Raw genomic sequence first — 18,573 nt, forward strand, 5'->3', positions numbered from 1 at the left:
CATTTGGTTTCACTCATTAAAAGCTTGGACAGGTTGATGAGCAATAAATAAACAAATTTACAGTCTTCGCATTTTATCCATTGAAATTTTTTGCTTGTTAAAACCCAATAGCTTCAAGCTTAATTTAAGTAGAATTCCTAGTCTCCTTTACAATCACTACCGTGACCACAAGCTCAATTCCAAGCGCTAATACTTCGCCACCCTTCCTTAGTAAGACCTATGATATGTTTGATGATCCCTCTACAGATTCATTGGTTTCATGGAGCCCTAGCAACAATAGCTACTTTGTCTTGAATCTGCCTAAAGCATGAGGAGAATTGAGAGAGAGAGAGGGCGGTGGTTGCTGGCAGGGGAGGGCGGTGGTCGCCGTAGGGGAGGGGCAGTGGCGATTGCCCCCTTGGATCAATTGCCCCTGCCTAGTTTCGGGGTGGATTCGAGAATTTAGGTTAGAAACCCTATTTTAGGTTTCTCCAACCTCATAAACTCATTGTTTATGATAGAGGGCAGCAGAGAATGTGGGAGAGAGGGAGAGCTCCGGATTTTGAAGTTTCTTCACTCTTTTGGTGGTGCCGAAGTGCGAGATACAAAGGAAATCACACAATAAGTTAAGGAGACTCGAAACTCGAAAACCCTCTTTGCAACCCATCTTTTGAAGCATTTATGTTGGGATTTTTGCAATGTTGTGGTGGTTGTTGCTATTGGGTAGCATTGAATGCTTATTCTTGCCCCCGTTAATGCTTCCCAACCTTTGTGAGAGTTGGTTTATTCAATCCCTTGCATTTGAAACTGATTTGAACCTCTTTAAGACGCCCACGGGCAGACACAGAGAGCCCCCAAATTGAGGGTTTTCATTTGAGAACCAATTGGGATGTTTGAAAAGGTATTTTGTGGATCCTAATACTGTCAAATTGAAGACCTAAAGTCCCATTTCAAGTTGATTTTGAATCAGGGCCGAAATCCACCAAATTGCCCAGAGGGGGCGGTCGACTGGCCCTGTGAGGCTCAATCAACCGCCTCCTATTCTAGGTGCGTGTTTTAGCCCCCTTTGACCCAGGTTGATCCCCAATTGTTGCTCATGTGATTTCTCGTGTTTCTAGAGTTATTTTGGGTCAATTGCAATCTCTTTTGTGGATTACTTTAGACCTTGGAGATTGATATTATTTTGAAAGGTGAGGAAAACACTTAACCATATCTTGTGAAATTGTTGGTGTTATTTTAATCTTCATTGTTATTGATATCTTATACTCTATTATAAATTGTGTGTGGCTTTGTGCAATGGAAGGTAATATCATTCTATGTTTGTTTCTATTTTCAATTTTCATAAATTGTGATATGAGAATGATGAGAATGTGTGGATTTGATTGTGAGACTTTGTTCTCTTGTACATATATGCCAACTAGGGTTGTGAGTTCACCAATTACCCTGGTGACTCTATGTATATATATGCACTTAGACCTAAGTACATGGAAACTAGGTGTCTAGGTGTGTTGGTCAGGTAACCCCATGAATACTACTACCCTTCCAATAGTGGTATTGAAATTGGATAACCCGTGATGTTAGTGGTTGGTTCTTGTGAGCATCAAGTATATTCACTGCCATCATTAGATGGTAGGGTTGCATATGTATAGTGTAATATCCAACCCTATTCTAACCTTGACCCTGACCCGGATCCACTGTTGTATTCAAGTCCGAAGACCCGAAGCGGTGGAAGAAGAGATTTATGGACCATTCTGATTGATGATCATGATTCGGAGACCGAGCCCATGGACATTGACAATGATACCCCTTGCTTAAATGCATTGTCAATGTTTAAGGAAAGTCTGCGCATCGGAGAAGATTAATATGGTTGATGTACCAAATGACCTCCTATGCACAATCCGAAGGTATTCCCCGAAACTAGACTTCTTGATTGAATTGTGGAAGAAAACCTCACTCAATTTGACCTTGTATAGCCTTTCAAATCCCTACTTGAAGTTGCTATTCTAAACCTGAGTTTTCTGCTGGAAATATTTTGGTCGATCCTTTTGGTCGATACCATCGACCAAGGACCATCGACCAAAATATCCCAGTCTGCCAAGTTAATGATTCCATGGAATATTCCTTTTCTATTTAATATAACCTCGAGCCTTGAGCCTTTTGCAATCATTTTCTCACCTGGGAACGTGGGGAGAGCTTCCCAAAGCAGCTCCTTGGTTAGTGTGAAGGGTACCTCATCAAAGACACTTAGTTTATCATTGATTCTTGTCTTCATCTTCCAAACTAAGGTATGACTCCTCATTCCACTCTCTACCCTACCATTTTCTACTCTTTTCTATTGTCACCTTGCTGATGAGACATTGGGAATGGTGCTGCAACCTTGCAACCACCACCCCAAGTGCCTACTCATGTTCAATCCATGATTTCCTTAGCTATTCATTGATGCTATGCTTCTATCTCATGCCTAGCATATGTATTCCATGATTTACCTATTAACATCATGCCATTTGATATCAAACTGAGCTATAGAGTGTATTATGTTCATGTTTAACATTGCCATATGATTCCAATCGAATTTCTATTAGTTCCTCTAACTATTGCATGCTATTCCTCATCAATGCAATCAATTCCAACTCATGCCATGATGTTTATCACTTAAACTTGATAGCTCAAATTGGGGCTTTTTAATTAGACCATTGGATTGGGTTGATTCCTTGATTTATAGTGTCCTACTACTGTTGTTAAGTATGCCTCCAAGTTTCAGATTGATCCGAACACCGGAAGACTCATTTCGGACCAAAATCCACTATTCTGTCCCGAAGACAATTTTGGTCAATCCTTTTGGTCGATACCATCGACCAAAGTTGTTCTTGACAAACAACCTTGGTCGATTTTGACCCAAATGACATCCGATCTTCCCGACTTCTTTTCTAACTTATTATTGATGTTTGTTTAGGGCCTTGACAATTCTATTGGACTATTCTTGGTATTCTCAATTCATCATCAATTCATCCAAGGTAAGGATGGTTATATCCATAAACATATAAGTCATCAAATATTGAACTGTGCTTTATTTAAAGAATGAAATCCCTTAATTTCCTTTCAATCATTATGAGACTGTTACATATGTGTTAGAACAGTAGCATTTAAATCTTTATACTCTTGTTGTGTTACTTTATCATTTTGATTTGCTTATGTTTATAATGATTCATTTCAATATCATGATTTGATTACTATTATGAATATGCATTGGATGCATGAGAAATGATGAGATTGGATGTGTGATTGCTTACGTATGACTTGGGATTTGGGGGGGGGGTGTCCTACTGACACTTCTGTCCTTGGGCATCGGAGGGAATAGTATGGGATGTTCTCCGATGGTGCCTATCGACACTCTCCCGAGTTATTGGATGACATACATAGGATTGTCTAGTTGTGTGGCTAGGTTCATCCTTGTCGTGTCAGACCCGAATCGGAAGGGCATTGAGACCGAACAACCAGTGGTAGTGTATGGTTGGATGGGCACTTTAGGCCGGTAGCCAATCCTGTAGGGGACATAAACCATGCTACGGATACCTGAAAGAGACCATTTATTGGTAGAGTTGCATATGGATAGACTTGGGCTCACGGGCGCTCAAGACCGGTAACCAATCCGTGAGAGGACGTGAGAGCTTCCCGTTTACTATATGTGGATGACCAATAGGGTTGATGAGTCTGAAATCCGGGATTTCGCTGGCTCTAGTGTGAAGGATACCGGAAAGGATCGCTGGGGGCGAGGAATGGACGTATCTGAATCTGACTTGACCGACTGAGTAGATGACTTGCATTGGGCTAGGCTTTACTGTGACATGCGCCAGTACTTGACCAAATGGTGATGTGAGAGAGTGGTGACCGATCCCCTTACCACGGCTTTTTGATGACTTTACCGATCTTCCCCGGGCATTCCCAAGATATGGAAATGGGAGAGTGACTAACGACCCAGAGAAGTACGGTTCTATGACCTAAAACATGTCTACCCTAGAGACTAGCATTCATAGAGTTAGGCTCATATCTGCATCATATGTTTGCATTATTATATGTTCTGAATGTGTATGATTTCTAATTATGGAATAACTTCCTTGCTGAGTTCTTCGAACTCATTCCTTTTTGTGCAAATGTTTTAGATTACATTCCAGGTACCGAAGATTACGATGGCACCTCCTATGAGGCGGACTATGATTCCACATACTACCCTCCGGGTAGTGGCGTCGGTGAGGATCCGTATATTGGAGCCGAGGAGGATTACTATCCGCACCAGGGTTAGCCCCATAGTTGTGCGGGAGCGGCAGCATTGGGTTTACTTCATCCATACTGTTGAGGAGACTACCATTAGTATAGAAGAAACCCTAGCATAGTGCCCCATTCCCCTGGTGTATTTGTGGAACCTTGGATCTTGTAATTAACTTGTTTTTGGATTATTCTGGTGACACTTGGATATGTAACTAACTTGATTTACTTCTTTTCCGCTGCTCTGAGAGGGTGGCTACCACACCTTCTCACCCTTTATGATTTTGATCACACTCTATTATTATCTATATTCCGCACTCTGATTTAGTTAATCTTATCTTATTCATGATACTTAGTATTAACTGTTTTTACCATTGATTATTACTGTTCATGATTGTGTTACTGTGTATGTGGGAGGCATGGACCTCAGATCATTGATCCTTGGACTGTGGATCACATCCCGGGTATTCCAAATGGGGTACCGGCTGGGTGGATGTGACATATAGTGTTTGGGCTCGTGTCACTTTTAGCGCGATGTGCTATTTCCACGGAAAAGCCACGATGTCACACCCCACCCAGCCGGATCTGGTCATACCCGAATACTCATGGGGGTGATACACCGCAAGATCTGGGTTCAGTGACAATTCCATACAATACATGATATAGTAAAATCAAACTTACAAGAATCAAATAAAGTTTCAAGTATAAAGTTATCAAAACTGAAATAATGATTACAATCATCCATTACTTCAAAACAAAAGGTATAACATTAGAGTTTTGAAAAGAAAAGAGGATGGTTTTCTTCGCAGCGGAAAACTAGACTAATTCTCTAATGGAATCTGACTCCATAATAACAATCTTGACACTGGCATGAAGCTCCATACGAGTCTACACCTTCTTCAGTTGCTCATTCAAGAAGATATATCAGCAACGAATCCTCCACTTGAAAACAGTCCTCATAACCTGCAATATATTCTACTAGAAAATGACATATAAAAAGGAATGAGTTCAACAAAACTCAATGAGGTCAATTCAACACCATATCATGCATTCATTCACAAGATTCCACACCACACATATAACATGAATATCGATAATGTTATTAATGACAATGATATGATATATGAATGAATCAATTGTATACTTTAGATTTGACATTACTTTTGCACTCTGATTCTGTTTTGAGATCCTTAACACTTGATTTTATTTTATATTAATATTAATACATTGATTTATTCTTGCTCATGATTGGACTATTGTGTGGAATGGTTGGTGATTGTCTGAGACCTGATCTTTGGGGCTGTGGATCACGCCTCCGGGTATTCGGGTAAATGGGTACATGCAGGGGGGATGTCAATAAAAGCTTGAAATACTTCTTCACCCAAAAGTAGTTGAACATGAGATAATCGGTGGTTGGATCTAGTAAAGGACTACAATTGCGATATTAGTACCATCCGGGCAAAGCAAATGTAGTTGCCAATGCTTTAAGTAGAAAGAGCACCCGATAATTGATAGACCTTACTGCACTCAACAAGCCTTTGTTGAGCTCCATTATGGAGTTGGAGTTAGAGATTGTGCAAGAAGGTTTTAATGTGATTCTTGCCGCTTTGACAACGAAGCCTACCCTAAGAGACAGGATCAATACCTCGCAACCTTTGGACCCATTTTTGAAGGAGAAGACTTAGAAGATTTCTTCAGATCCACAATAGGTAATTGATTTCTCCTTATCTATTGATAATGCTTTGATGTACATGGGAAGATTGTGTGTACCGACGAATGAAGATCTTAGGAAAGAGATCTTGAGTGAGGCACATCACTCCGTATTCACCGTACATCCCGGTAGCACCAAGATGTACGAAGACTAAAAAGAGCATTACTGGTGGGTTGGATTGAAAAATGATGTTGAGGATTTTGTGGCCAAGTGTGGAACTTGCCAAAGGGTAAAAGCTGTTTGACAACCATCTGCAAGTCTTTTACAACCACTCCACGTGCCAAGTTGGAAGTGGGAGGACATTACGATGGATTCTGTCACAGGTTTGCCTTGGACCAACAAGGGAAATGACACAGTGTGGGTAGTTGTAGACAGGTTGACAAAGTCGGCACACTTCATTCCTATGAAGATTGCTTTCACCATGGATAGACTGGCGAAATTATATGTGGAGAATGTGGTGAGATTACATGGTGTGCCCGTGAGCATTGTGTCAGATCGAGATCCAAGGTTTACCTCAAGATTTTGGAAAAGTTTGCAAAAAGCTCTGGGTACCCAACTAAACTTGAGCACCACTCATCATCCTCAAACTGATGGACAATCTGAAAGAACCATTCAAATTTTGAAGGATATGCTTCGCGCTTGTGTAATTGACATGGGTGGAAGTTGGGATGGGCACCTAGCATTGGTGGAGTTTGCTTACAATAACAGCTATCAATCTACCATTGGCACGACACCATTCAAGGCTTTGTATGGATAGACATGTAGAACTCCCCTCTATTGGGATGAAGCTGGAGAGCGAAGGATTTTAGGCCCATAATTGATTGAAGCCATCGGAGCTATGGTTGATTTGATTAGAGAAAGATCACGACAGCTCAATCTAGGCAAAAATCCTATGTAGACAAAAGAAGAATAGACCTTGAGTTTCGCGTAGGCAAAAGAGCATTTTTGAAGGTTTCACCAATGAGAGGTGTGATGAGGTTCAACATCAAGTGAAAGCTCAGTCCAAGATATATTGGCCCTTTTGAGATTATAAGAAAGTGGGACCGGTTGCATATCGGTTGGCACTCCCATCATCCTTGGTCAGGTGTGCATGATGTATTCCATATTTCTATGCTTCGCCAATGCACAGAGAACTCGGAACACCTATTGCCACAAGAGCCTAAAGGATTGAGTGCGGATTTGGCTTATGAAGAAGAGGCCGCTAAAATAGTGGAGTGAAAGGACAAGCAACTCCGGAATCGAACCATACCATTGTTGAAGATTCGATGGAAGAACCACACAGTTGAGGAAGCCTCATGGGCAAAAGAAGACGAAATGCGAGAAAAGTATCCTACCCTCTTTGATGCCTCAGGTATGTCAATTTCGAGGATGAAATTTCTTTTAAGGGGGGAGAATGTGAAATCCCCCAGATTTTAGACCCTCTTACCCATAGTTTCGGACCGCAAACCCGGAACAGGGGGCCATTCGAGTCGAGCCCAAAGGTTCAAAAATGAACCCCATGGTAGTGGATGACCCTATTGATGACTCGGCCACTCTCTTAGAGTTTAAGAGAAGAGAGAAAGTCAATCATGAAGGCATTAATAAGAGATTTTGGCACGTCCGAAAACCGATGAAGGAACATCCAAATGCCGAGGTAAATATACCCAATCATAGGCCTTAGGAAGACCTTTCAAACAAGCTGGAGATCACAAGATTTGGACCCAGGTTGAGGGGCAACCAAGGACCGGTCGACCAGGGACGGTTGACCGGGTTGGGTCGACCGCCCCTTGCTCAGTTTGGGGCAAATTCTGGAAAATGGGTTTTTAAAACCCTATTTGAGGGCTTGAGAGAAGAGAAATCCAAGGATATTTGAGGATTCTTTTCACGCGGCATCACATTGAAGCTCGATTCACCGCGGTAATGCTTAGAAAGGTGAGTGTTCATGAAAACTCTCTTCTTTAACCTAGTTTTAATGTTTTATTTTTTATTTTTATTATTATTATTTTTTATATCATCATTGAATGCCAAGTATTAGTAGTTGGGGTTATTGGATTGCAATGAATGCTTCCCATTACTTCTCTTTGTGTCTTCCAATTTTTTAAGAGTTGATTATATGAATCATTGCATTCAAAACCAATTCGAACCTCTCAGAGATGCACACGGGCATTTGCGAGAGCCAATTTTGGGGCTTTTCGTTTGAGGCCCAATTGGGATGATTGGTTGGCACTTTGAGGATCCTATTACTGTTAATTTGAAGATCCTAAAGTCCCTCTTTAATTTGATTTCGAATCAAAGCCGAAATCTGAAATTTGGCTCAAAACCAGTTGGTGGCAGGTTGACCGGCTGTTCAACCAGCCCTGTAAGCCTATGCAACCAGCCATATTCGGATGTGTTTTTTGGCCCTCTTTTGAACCCCAATTGATTCCCAATTGTTACTCACTCATTTTCTTATGCAACTAGGGTTATTTTGGGTCTAATTACACACTCTTTGGTGAACTCAATGGGATTTTGGAGAACTTTACTAACTTGAAAAGGTGAGGAATATACTTAACCATATCTTGTATGAATGGTGAGTTAATTATATCTTCAATAGTTTGATATCTTGCATTATTTGATCTTTTACATTTTGTTATAAATTGTGTTTGACTTTGTGCGAACGGAAGGTAATGTTAGTTACATTTGTCTCTATTTTTAAAATTCCATGAATTGTTATACGAGAATAGTGTGACTATGTGAGCTTGATTTTGGGACAATGTCCTCTTATACTTACTTGCCAACTAGCGTTGTGGGCTCTCTCATTACCCTAGTGACCCTATATATATATATATATATATATATATATTATATATATATATATACTCCTCCCTTCTTTTTTAAAAAAAAAATTTAAACAAATTTTTTTTTTTTCCCCCCTCACCCTTGCGGCCCAACCCCCCACCCCCCAGCCGCCAACTCCCCCTCGTCCCCCCCCTCCCCCCTCCCTTCCTCTTCCCCCCTTCTCCCCTCAAGTTGTGGGTGTCCCTTTGGGGCCCCCCCCGGAGGGGTCCCCCCTTTTTGGTCGGGGGGGCGGGGGGGGTTTGTTGGCGCCCCCCCCCCCCCCCCCCCCCCCCCTTAATTTAAAAAAAAAAAAAAAAAAAAAAGGGCCCCCCCCCCCCCCCCCCCCTCCCCCCCCCCCCCCCCTATAAATATAAAAAAAAAAAAAAAAAAAAAAAAAAAAAAAAAAAAAAAAAAAAAAAAAAAAAAAAAAATATATATATATATATGCATGTAGACCTAAGTACATGAATGCTAGGTGTTTAGCAGTGTTTGGCTGGTAACCCCATGAGTACTACTACTCTTCCGGTAGGGGTATTGTAGCCAGCTAACCTATGATGTCAGTGGCTGGGTCCTGTGAGTATCAAATAGGCCCACTACCATCATGAGATGGTATGGTTGCATATGTATAGAGTTTGGGCTTGTGTCACTTTCAGTGCGATGTGCGATTTTCGCAGGGAAGCCACGAGAGCGTCTGCCTATATATATGTGGATGACCATAGGGTTGAGAAATGGAGTCCAATAGATGCCTCCTGTTGAGGATCCCATTTCTAGGTAGATAAGGATATCGAACCAACAGATGCCTCTCATTGAGGAATGAAATCTGGACCATATATAGTACGAGATCGTATGATTATGCATTGGGCCTAGAGTTGTCCTTGAAATGCGCCAGTTCTCATGCCAAATGGTAATGTGAGAGAGTGGTGACCTATACCCCCAATCCATGGATTGATATGACTTGGCCCAACAACCATAGAGAACCCAATAGATGTCTCTTGTTGAGGGAGAGTGATTGAGACCACCTAGAGGAGACTGGTGTATAACTTAATAAGTGTCTACCATAGAGACCCCATGATGGAGTTAGAGCATAACATCATATTCATTCATTAGTCATATTATCACTATTAATCTTATATGTGTGATGCAATAAATTGGTGGATGAATGCATGATATGTTATTGAGTTGACTTCACTGAGTTCTGTGGAACTCATTTATTTTATATACATGTTCTTTTAGATCTTACTATAGATTATGATGACTTCATTCAAATGGAGGATCCGTCGTCGGTAGACTATTTTGAAGGAGCTACTTGTGAGGTGGTGGACTTGCATGGAGCTTCGTGCCCATGCTAGGACTGCTCCTATGGAGCTAGGTTCTAGTGGGGAGCCAGCGATTCTTTGGGAGTCGATATTGTCTTTCATAGCGTTGTCTTATATTTTTACCCTTATATCTTTTGAGAGGGGTGACAACATCTTCTATTAAGACAATTAGATTATTTCCACTGCAAACCTTTCTTTCCTCTAAACTCTGATATTTAGTTTTGATTAACTTTACTTTATGTTTTAACTTTAGTTAATGGACAATTGTAATCTCATTGATAAATTCAAATTTTACAACTTTAGTATTTGAACTTGATTTATTCTTGTCCTTGATTATGCTATGTCATATGATTGTATGGATTTGTCACTAAACCTTGGTCCTTTAGTATATCCCCCCACGGGTATTCGGGTATGATCGGATCCGACTAGGTGGGGTGTGACAGTTTTTGCTTCCAAAAATAGTATGATATGGTCGGACTAGATAAGTCATCTGTGGTAGGACTAGACTTGCCAAACATGGTCCGACCCAATATCATGCTATATATGCACATCTGGTAACGTGTAAAGCTTGAACTATAACCAACCCTCCCTAAATCCTCGAACTGAATTCCTAGTCAAAGTGGGAAGGTGGGTCAGTCTTAGAGACCAATAAGGACTCAATTAGTGTCTACTATTGGGAAGCCCCATATCAGACAATCAAGAAATACCTACGGAGGTTGATTGTATGTACGTATGGCCAAGGTAACACTCGAGCACCTATATTTGCTATTATTAGCTACACATACTCTAGTCTACATTCTAGTACTCAAAGCTTTGCAACTTGTGTTCTTCTTCTAAAGCTGTGAGTTTTCACTAACTCGATCATCGGAGGTGTTCTTTGGCTACCCTGGCTGAACACATTGTTTTGCAGATTAATTCGGTTTGCATTGTGATACGGGAAAATTATGATGGAATCGGGTCCACCCTCGCTTCAACCCTTGACCCCGATCGGGAATGGCTCGACCGTTTCAGGTTCGAATGAACTGGGTTTAAGGGCAGCGTGTTAAGAAAGAAATTGCACGTCCAAAAGGCAAGCACGCGCCCAAGAAACTTGGGATAGATAATCCACCAAGGGGCGGTTATTAACACTCGCAGAAGTGGACGATTGTGCATGATGGGGTAACTACCACGCCCTTACTAGAGGATCGTGTGAATAAGAGAAGTTACCCACTACTCCACGAGAGAGGTCTAACCGTAAAGATCCAACAGCTACTAATAGAAGGCTTGAGCGAGTCCAACGGACAATATTAGAAGGTAAAAACTTTATAAGTCACAATCTACTTACAAAGAAGGTAATTGAATTGTATTCCCATAATCGTATTCAAATTTCTGATTTGTAATTAGCCAGAGCCTTTGTGATCAGTTCCTTAACTAACTTAGCCTTCGGAGGTGGCCTCCTGACCCCACGGTCGGGCCACATCTAACGATTGTTTTGCAGATCATTCATCAGTGATCTAAGGGCTGAGCAGATTTTGGACGCATCACATTGATGAATAGATTTTTAGAACAACACAGTTAAAGTTACTTAGTGATGTTTCTCAGAGCTGAATACTTAGTGGGTCTTAAAAGAATTCTTATTCGCTATGAAAAATGTATCAAAAAAACGATGGTGGAGAATAACCCAAATCAAATCGTAAAGAATCACTTGCCTTAGTCAAACCAAAATTTGTTTTCTATAAGCTAGACCATACCATTCCATATTGTTGTTGAAAAAAAAATTTGTAAAAATGGTAGTAAACGAAAACTATAAATATGAAAAAAATAAATAAATAAAAAAAATAAAAAAAAGAATAAAACGACTAAACAGAATATCTAGAATATCTAGAAGAATCTAGTCATAGAGTGTCATTATTCCTTCTGTCTCTCCATCAAAAGAAACTTGATTAGAAATTCCTCCAGTACTTGAAATGTCAATGCTCTTCATGATTATTAAAAATTAAATACTTATATTAACAAATAGTATGGCCGGCACCTAAGCCAAGCGTAAATGGGTTGACAACCAGTACCTTAGAAACTAAAATCCAATTCAATTATAAATCATCAGTGTGTTCAGTAGTGCTAGCTAAGCTAGCTAGCGTGTAGATTGAATTTTGCCAGCGCAAGCCACACCTTCCTTTCTTCATCATCTATCTTAGCTCTATCTTAGCAACAAGCTTGTGCTTGTTCTTCATTGATGCTATAACAGTTGCTTCTTGTTTGGACAATTTGCTTGGTCTTAATCTGAATTCCGTAATAAAAAATCCAAACTCTTATTTCTTTCTTGTCAAACATGTTCATAGATGTATTACTAAGAAACGTTTCTTTGGAGAATAATTTTGTAATCATAGTGAGAAATTAATTTCATTTCTCATAGGAAAAAAATAGTCCTAGTATGTGATGATCGTTTGGTGGCTGGAATGTTAAAATCGACTCAAACCATGAAAATGAAGAATAATAATCTTTCCTTTTCAGCTCTTCTAAAGGTAACATTGCTTAATTATACCTTTTAACATTTTTTAGCTAGACAAACAGCACAAATGTTTCTTCATGCATATACTTTAACACTCAACAAGGACAAATCGATAGAACATAAATTGGAGCAAATTCTTTCCTTCCCCACGTTAAAAGCCCAAGATTCTCACCATTTTTTCGCTAAAAGGGTCATTTTATAACGAAAATAAGAAAAAGAAAAGAAATACAGCAATTAGTACCTACCTTGCTCACCCGCAACAACAGTTGCCCCCAATACACCCTTCCTCACTGGTTCCTACTCATAATTGACAACAACTAAGTTATCAGAAACAAAATGTAGGACGTCTAGATGCATCCAAATTAAGATCTTTAAGAAAAGCTTCATAACAATAGTTACATAGCCAATGTTTAAAGTATGGGTATCGTGTAGCGTGTCGGTAAGGTGATTTTAAGAGACGTATCGTCCTGTATCGAGTATTGTATCGTTCTGACTAATGTATTTTAGTGTAATTTAATGGAGGGACGTATCGATATGTATCGTAACGGTTGGGTCAAATATGGATACGTATTGGCTAGTATCGTATGGTATCGTGGGATACTTTAAACCTTGTACATAGCAGCACTATCCTCTTCCAATGGGAGGCTCTTATGCACTGTGGATACTTTCGCTAAAGCTGCATCTACCTTCTTGAATTCCTCTGCTATAGAAACCTTTTTACTTGTTACTACTTTCTTCATTGCGTGAGCCTTCTTCTGCGGACGCGGTTTCCCCCGGAGAACCTTTACGCTCCGGACCATATAGACGACACGAAAGTGGAAGAACTACTTTCAATTGCAAAGTTTCATCATTGGCCGAACTCTCCAGCCTGGCCAAGTTCAAGATCCTCTTTAGACCAAGTGGTCGAGGTGAGGCGAGAGAGAGGAGGGAGAGAAGTCAATGAGGTTATGAAGCTTCTTCTGTGTGAGGGGGATTTGCACTATAGTGTGCGAAACCCATATCTCGTGTGAGAATTCACTTAGACATATGACCTCTAAGTCATGTAAGTGAGATAATTTTCTTATATTTCAACCCATTTTGTGGTGTGAAACTATTTATAACCAAAGATTAAGAAATGAAGTTCAGAGATACCATACTTGCTCTAGAGGATAGGTGGAAACTGACTAGATCAGTCACCTTCTGTGTAATTTTGACATTTTTGATGAAAAGAACCCTGAAAGCAGCCGTATTAGAAGGAGAAGATGACATCATAGATCTCATCCATCATGATGAAAAATAAGAAATTCTCAACATCTAAGTGGCCGGCAAATGCCACCTGTGGGTATCCCCAAAGGGATCACAAAGGTCAGAGACTTTCGAAATCCTTAGAAAGCTTATAGCATCGATTTCACAATTGGAACACACTTTAAAGCTCCATTTGACTTTCTCACTTGCTTTATTACTTCACAAGTACTATAGATATATATAAATAAGATTATTAGTAGTAACTATACTAACTGTTACCCAAAAAACAAAGAAAAAACATTACTAACTACTAACTTCTAAGTAGCAGTGAGAGCCAAAGAAACCCAAGGGTGAGGGGGCCACCGGCATCTTTGATGGAGTACATAAATTAATAATAAGAGATGTTACTTGGTGAATATAAATTATAATAATTGTGGTAGTAATTAAAGGGAGAAAAACATATAATTAAAGTGTGTAAACGGGCCCCTAATTGAGTGTTTAATAAATATAATTTTAAGGATTAGGAATTATGTTGGAGGTTTAAGACAAGATAACCGTTACTTCATGTGCAAATGTCAATGACCTTTCTTTCTTTCTCTCTTCTAAGTTCCAATTCATGTATTTGGATATCTCACGCAAAGAGTTCACAATTGCACATGCGTGGCTTCCCAAAAAAGACCTCCAAAACGTGCACATAACAAACACTAAAAGCATTATTTGCTTAAGTAATAACTTCCCTAGCTCTCCCTCTTTATTGTGACTTGCTCTTCAAGTCTCTCTCTCTCTCTTGCCATAATGCACTCTCTCTCTCTAGTGAATTGACATGTACACCCCTTATTAAGTGAGAAGAGAGAGAGAGAGTCATTGATAGGAAACACAAACTTGTTCGTATGAGTCAAGGATTCAACTCAACCTAAGCGAGTGTATTTCATGGCGAGACTGTGTTACTCATCATGATGGTTAATTGATTGGAAAATATTGAGATGTGTATGGCCCATCGCAGTCATAGGATGCCTCTGTGGCACTCCTTCGACGTTAAACCCACTGAAGAATGGTCAAATCCGAAATTTTTGCTACTAATAAACTTCGAGAATGACTTAGATTATAATCAAACACCTTAAGAACCCACTTGAACCTTAAACATCTAGTAGGTTACTATCAATTGAATAGGTCTTGAAGTAAGGGATACACTTTTGAGGGAGTGATTTGTGAATCACGATTGATTAGGTGTATGATATGGATAGGTAGTGCATTAAAAAGTGAGGTAGAATGTCAAAAAGGGGGAAATGAGTCATTGTTTCTCATACACTTACAATCAAAAAAAGAAAAGAAAAAAAGAGGCCACTTCTATATTTTCTCGGCGACACACAATTAAACCCTAGGATTTTCTATTCATGTGTTATGTTTGAATTTCTACAAAATTTGTTAAATGACAAAATAAACATTGAAAACTCGAAAGAGATTCATAAGCTATGGAAAATATAATAAATAAATATACAGAGCATATACGAAGAATATCTCATTGAATACGTTTTAAAATTTGATATGTGACCAATCTAAAGTCTAAATTCTTACACGTGAAAGAGATATATAAGATGAATTCGTGAACCGTGTATTCTTCCCCCACCCAAAGAGTAGAAGATGTATTCTTGAATTAATTAAAGGAGTTTATTTGTCAGAAATAAAGTGAAATCCATGCCAATTTCACGCCAAATGAATAAATAAGAAAGAATACAGATGGATCCATTTGGGGAAGGAAAGTTACCAACCCCCTGATTCCCATCCGTTTATTGTTTGTCATTTAATGAAGCAGAAGGAAAGAAAGCTTTAAAGCTTTCTTGTAAACCAAACAATGGACGAACCTAATCCACGACTTTTGGTGGTACTCGAAAGCCCAACCCCTCTCTCTCTCTAGATCTGTTTTCTAACTGATCACTCACTCTCACTCACTCACTCACTCTCTCTCTCTCTCTCTATCTCTTAGTTGGTATTGGTTATGGAGTTGTGTATTACACATCGCTCTCGCACTTGATAAAGAAAAACAAACAAATCTAGGTATTGTAAGGGAGAAACACAATTAAGGAAGAAAAAAAGAAAAAATGAAGAGTGAGAAAAAGATGCTCGGTCACTCACTCACCTTTCGTGAATCAAAGGCCACCATGAACACGAGCCACTTACTTGTCAACCACAAACAATCGAGCTTCAGTTTCAATTTCCACTGGGGGATGATAAGAATTTGTAATTTACAAGAAGGGAAGAAACCCGTAAATTAAATAATGAAATATGAATAAAGGAATTCAGATAACCAATTTATATGAATTATAATATTTTAAAAAAATAGCAAGTAATTTATCAGTGATGATGGGTTTCTTGAATCATGTTGAAAAAAAAATGTAAATGACAAAAAGAATAAAAATGACTGGTAATTGTAATTCACAATGATGATCTGGTTCCCAGATCACTGCTAGTAATGGCAATCTACCAGAGGAGATGCGGAGAAGACGAGAGCAGGTGGTGGTTGTTGCTTTTGTGGTTGTTGTTGTTGTTGTTTTGGAGTGAAAGAGAATTTGGATTCTGAGTGATGGTGATCTTCTTCTGATGGTGCTGGAAGGTTGAGATCCAACTGCAAGACGTTTCTTGGCTTATGGGTTTCGTCATTTTCAGGTGATTCAGATGCCGGTGTTGTGATACTTGTGCTATTATTGGTGGTTGTTCCGGTGGCAGCAGCGTTTCTGTGTCTTCTCATGTGACCTCCTAAAGCTTGCCCAGATGAGAATTCAGAGCCACAGATAGAACACTCATGGACTCTGGACTTGTTATTGTTGGTGTTATTAGTATACATGGCTCTGTTGTTGTTGTTGTTGCTGTGGTTGAAACTGTTGAGCATATGAGGAGGGAGAGGAGGGCTACTTGTATTGAATTGGGCTTCTTCTTCTTCAGGAGATAACACCATGAGTGAAGAACCTGATGCTTTCTTGTTGTCTTCTATCATTGCTTTAGGCTTTTTGTGACTTGCTCTATGCCCACCAAGTGCTTGAAAAGAAGGAAAGCAACGATTGCAAGTCTTGCACTCATACACATAAAATCCAGCCTTTCCTGCTGTGGTTGTCACCGCCTCTGCAAACCTTCTGCTACTGATTCTCTCCACAGGTCCACCACCTCCACCACCCACTTCAATTTTTGGGCTAACACGGCCATGACCCTGGGCTAGTAGAATTAGGCAATTAGCCATATCTTCTTCTTCCTCTGTACTTTCATGACCTGCATATAATCCTGTAGAGCTTGTTGTTGGGGAAGGGAAATTAGAATCATCTTCTCCTCCTCCTCCTCCACCACCACCACCGCCGCCTGCGCTGGATGAGCTTGTAGTATTGTTCATGGCTAAAGCAAGAGGAGAAGTTGCCCTTTGCCTCTTGGTGCGCTTTCCCTTGACAACAAGTGAGAGGTCGTTGGAACCCATAACTTCCTCTTGAGCTTCCATGTTGCTCTCTTGCTGATCCCTTTCAATTCCTTGCTGTTGAGAAGCAAGCAAGTAAACCCAGAAAAGAATTTCAAAAGAAGAAGAAGAAGAAGACAAAGAGAGAAAGAAAGATAGAAGGATCAGAAAGAGAGGCCGATGGAACAAGCAAAGGTGGGAGAGTAGAGGGTTTTATATAGTGAATGATGTTTCAAGTAGTCAAAGCCGCCCCCGTGAACAGTAACCGTGAATTAGTCCTGCCAATCTTCCTTGCGTTTCTAACCTTGGAAGTAAGTTATCTATAGAGAGAGATGATAACATCAATAAAAATAATATTAATTAGTTGTGTAGAGAGAAAGGGAGAGATATCTGTAGAACCAAAAATAGAGGAAGATGTAGTAGAGAAAGAACACAAAGACATGAGAGACACAAACAAAGAAACTGAAAACAGGCAAATATAGAGAGTGATAGTAAATTACTTGAACAGTTTGGCCACAGGTTGTTAAGGTTTAAGTCCGTGTCACACTCTCTTTCTCACACTTTGCCAACGCAGTCACGAAAATTAAAACTACCACCACCCATGCTCCATTGCACGTTAAAGACATGCTTCCTCATTCACTCATCTATATATAAAAATTAATCAAAATCCTTCTCTCTTTCACTAATTCCTATATTATTCTATTCTTTCTTTTAGATAATTTCTTATTAATTAATCATAATAAAATAGCAAGTTAAATTATAACTTAGAGAGAGAGAGAGAGAGAAGAAGAGAAGAAGAGTGTCAAGAGAAGAATAGTAAGAAGTGGATGATGAGATTCGGTTGGCTTTGAAGCAAACCCACCATTCCTTTCCTCAACGATTCTCTTTTTTCAGGATTGGACTGCAAGCCTGGAACCACGGAATTTGCGGTTCTCTCCTTTCTTATAATTTATTTTCAGTTCCTTCTTCTTCATAATTTTCTTCTTCTTTTTTTTAAAGAATTATACTAATTAGTCTGTCTTTGTTTCTTCTTCTCACACACTAATGACTCTAATTTATTAGATCTCTCAGTTAACATCTGGGAGAGAAGAAAGAGAAATCTAGTGTCTGTGCTATTTCCAATCAAACAGTTCATGTGCTGTCTCATGAGTGATGACCCACACCCACTCTTCTCTTCATCTTTTTAAGTTGATACAGATCACCACAACCCACAAACCACGCTCAATTAGGTGATCTAGCTAATTAGATTAAAGACAAACCCTGCACCACAATATTAACCCAGGATCAAATGCCAACTCCAACTCAAAATTATAAAATGGAAAATAAAGACAAAAATGAGGTTTTCTTGAGTGTTATCAGT

The 18,573-nt window shown here is 39.6% G+C and overlaps 1 protein-coding gene across 1 annotated transcript; it reads right to left on the bottom strand.

Annotated features, from left to right (window-relative positions):
- Window positions 1-15,005: 15,005 nt before the first annotated feature.
- LOC149023724 (C2H2-type zinc finger family protein) lies at window positions 15,006-17,628 on the bottom strand. Its single transcript, XM_089142842.1, has one exon. The coding sequence runs from the start codon at window positions 17,256-17,258 to the stop codon at window positions 16,242-16,244; it is 1,017 nt and encodes a 338-aa protein (XP_088998968.1). The 5' UTR covers window positions 17,259-17,628; the 3' UTR covers window positions 15,006-16,241.
- Between the last annotated feature and the right edge of the window lie 945 nt (window positions 17,629-18,573).

Source organism: Hakea prostrata, chromosome 2 (genome assembly GCF_041222555.1).
Source record: "Hakea prostrata isolate BN-2017 chromosome 2, UWA_Hpros_2, whole genome shotgun sequence".
NCBI lineage: Eukaryota > Viridiplantae > Streptophyta > Magnoliopsida > Proteales > Proteaceae > Hakea > Hakea prostrata.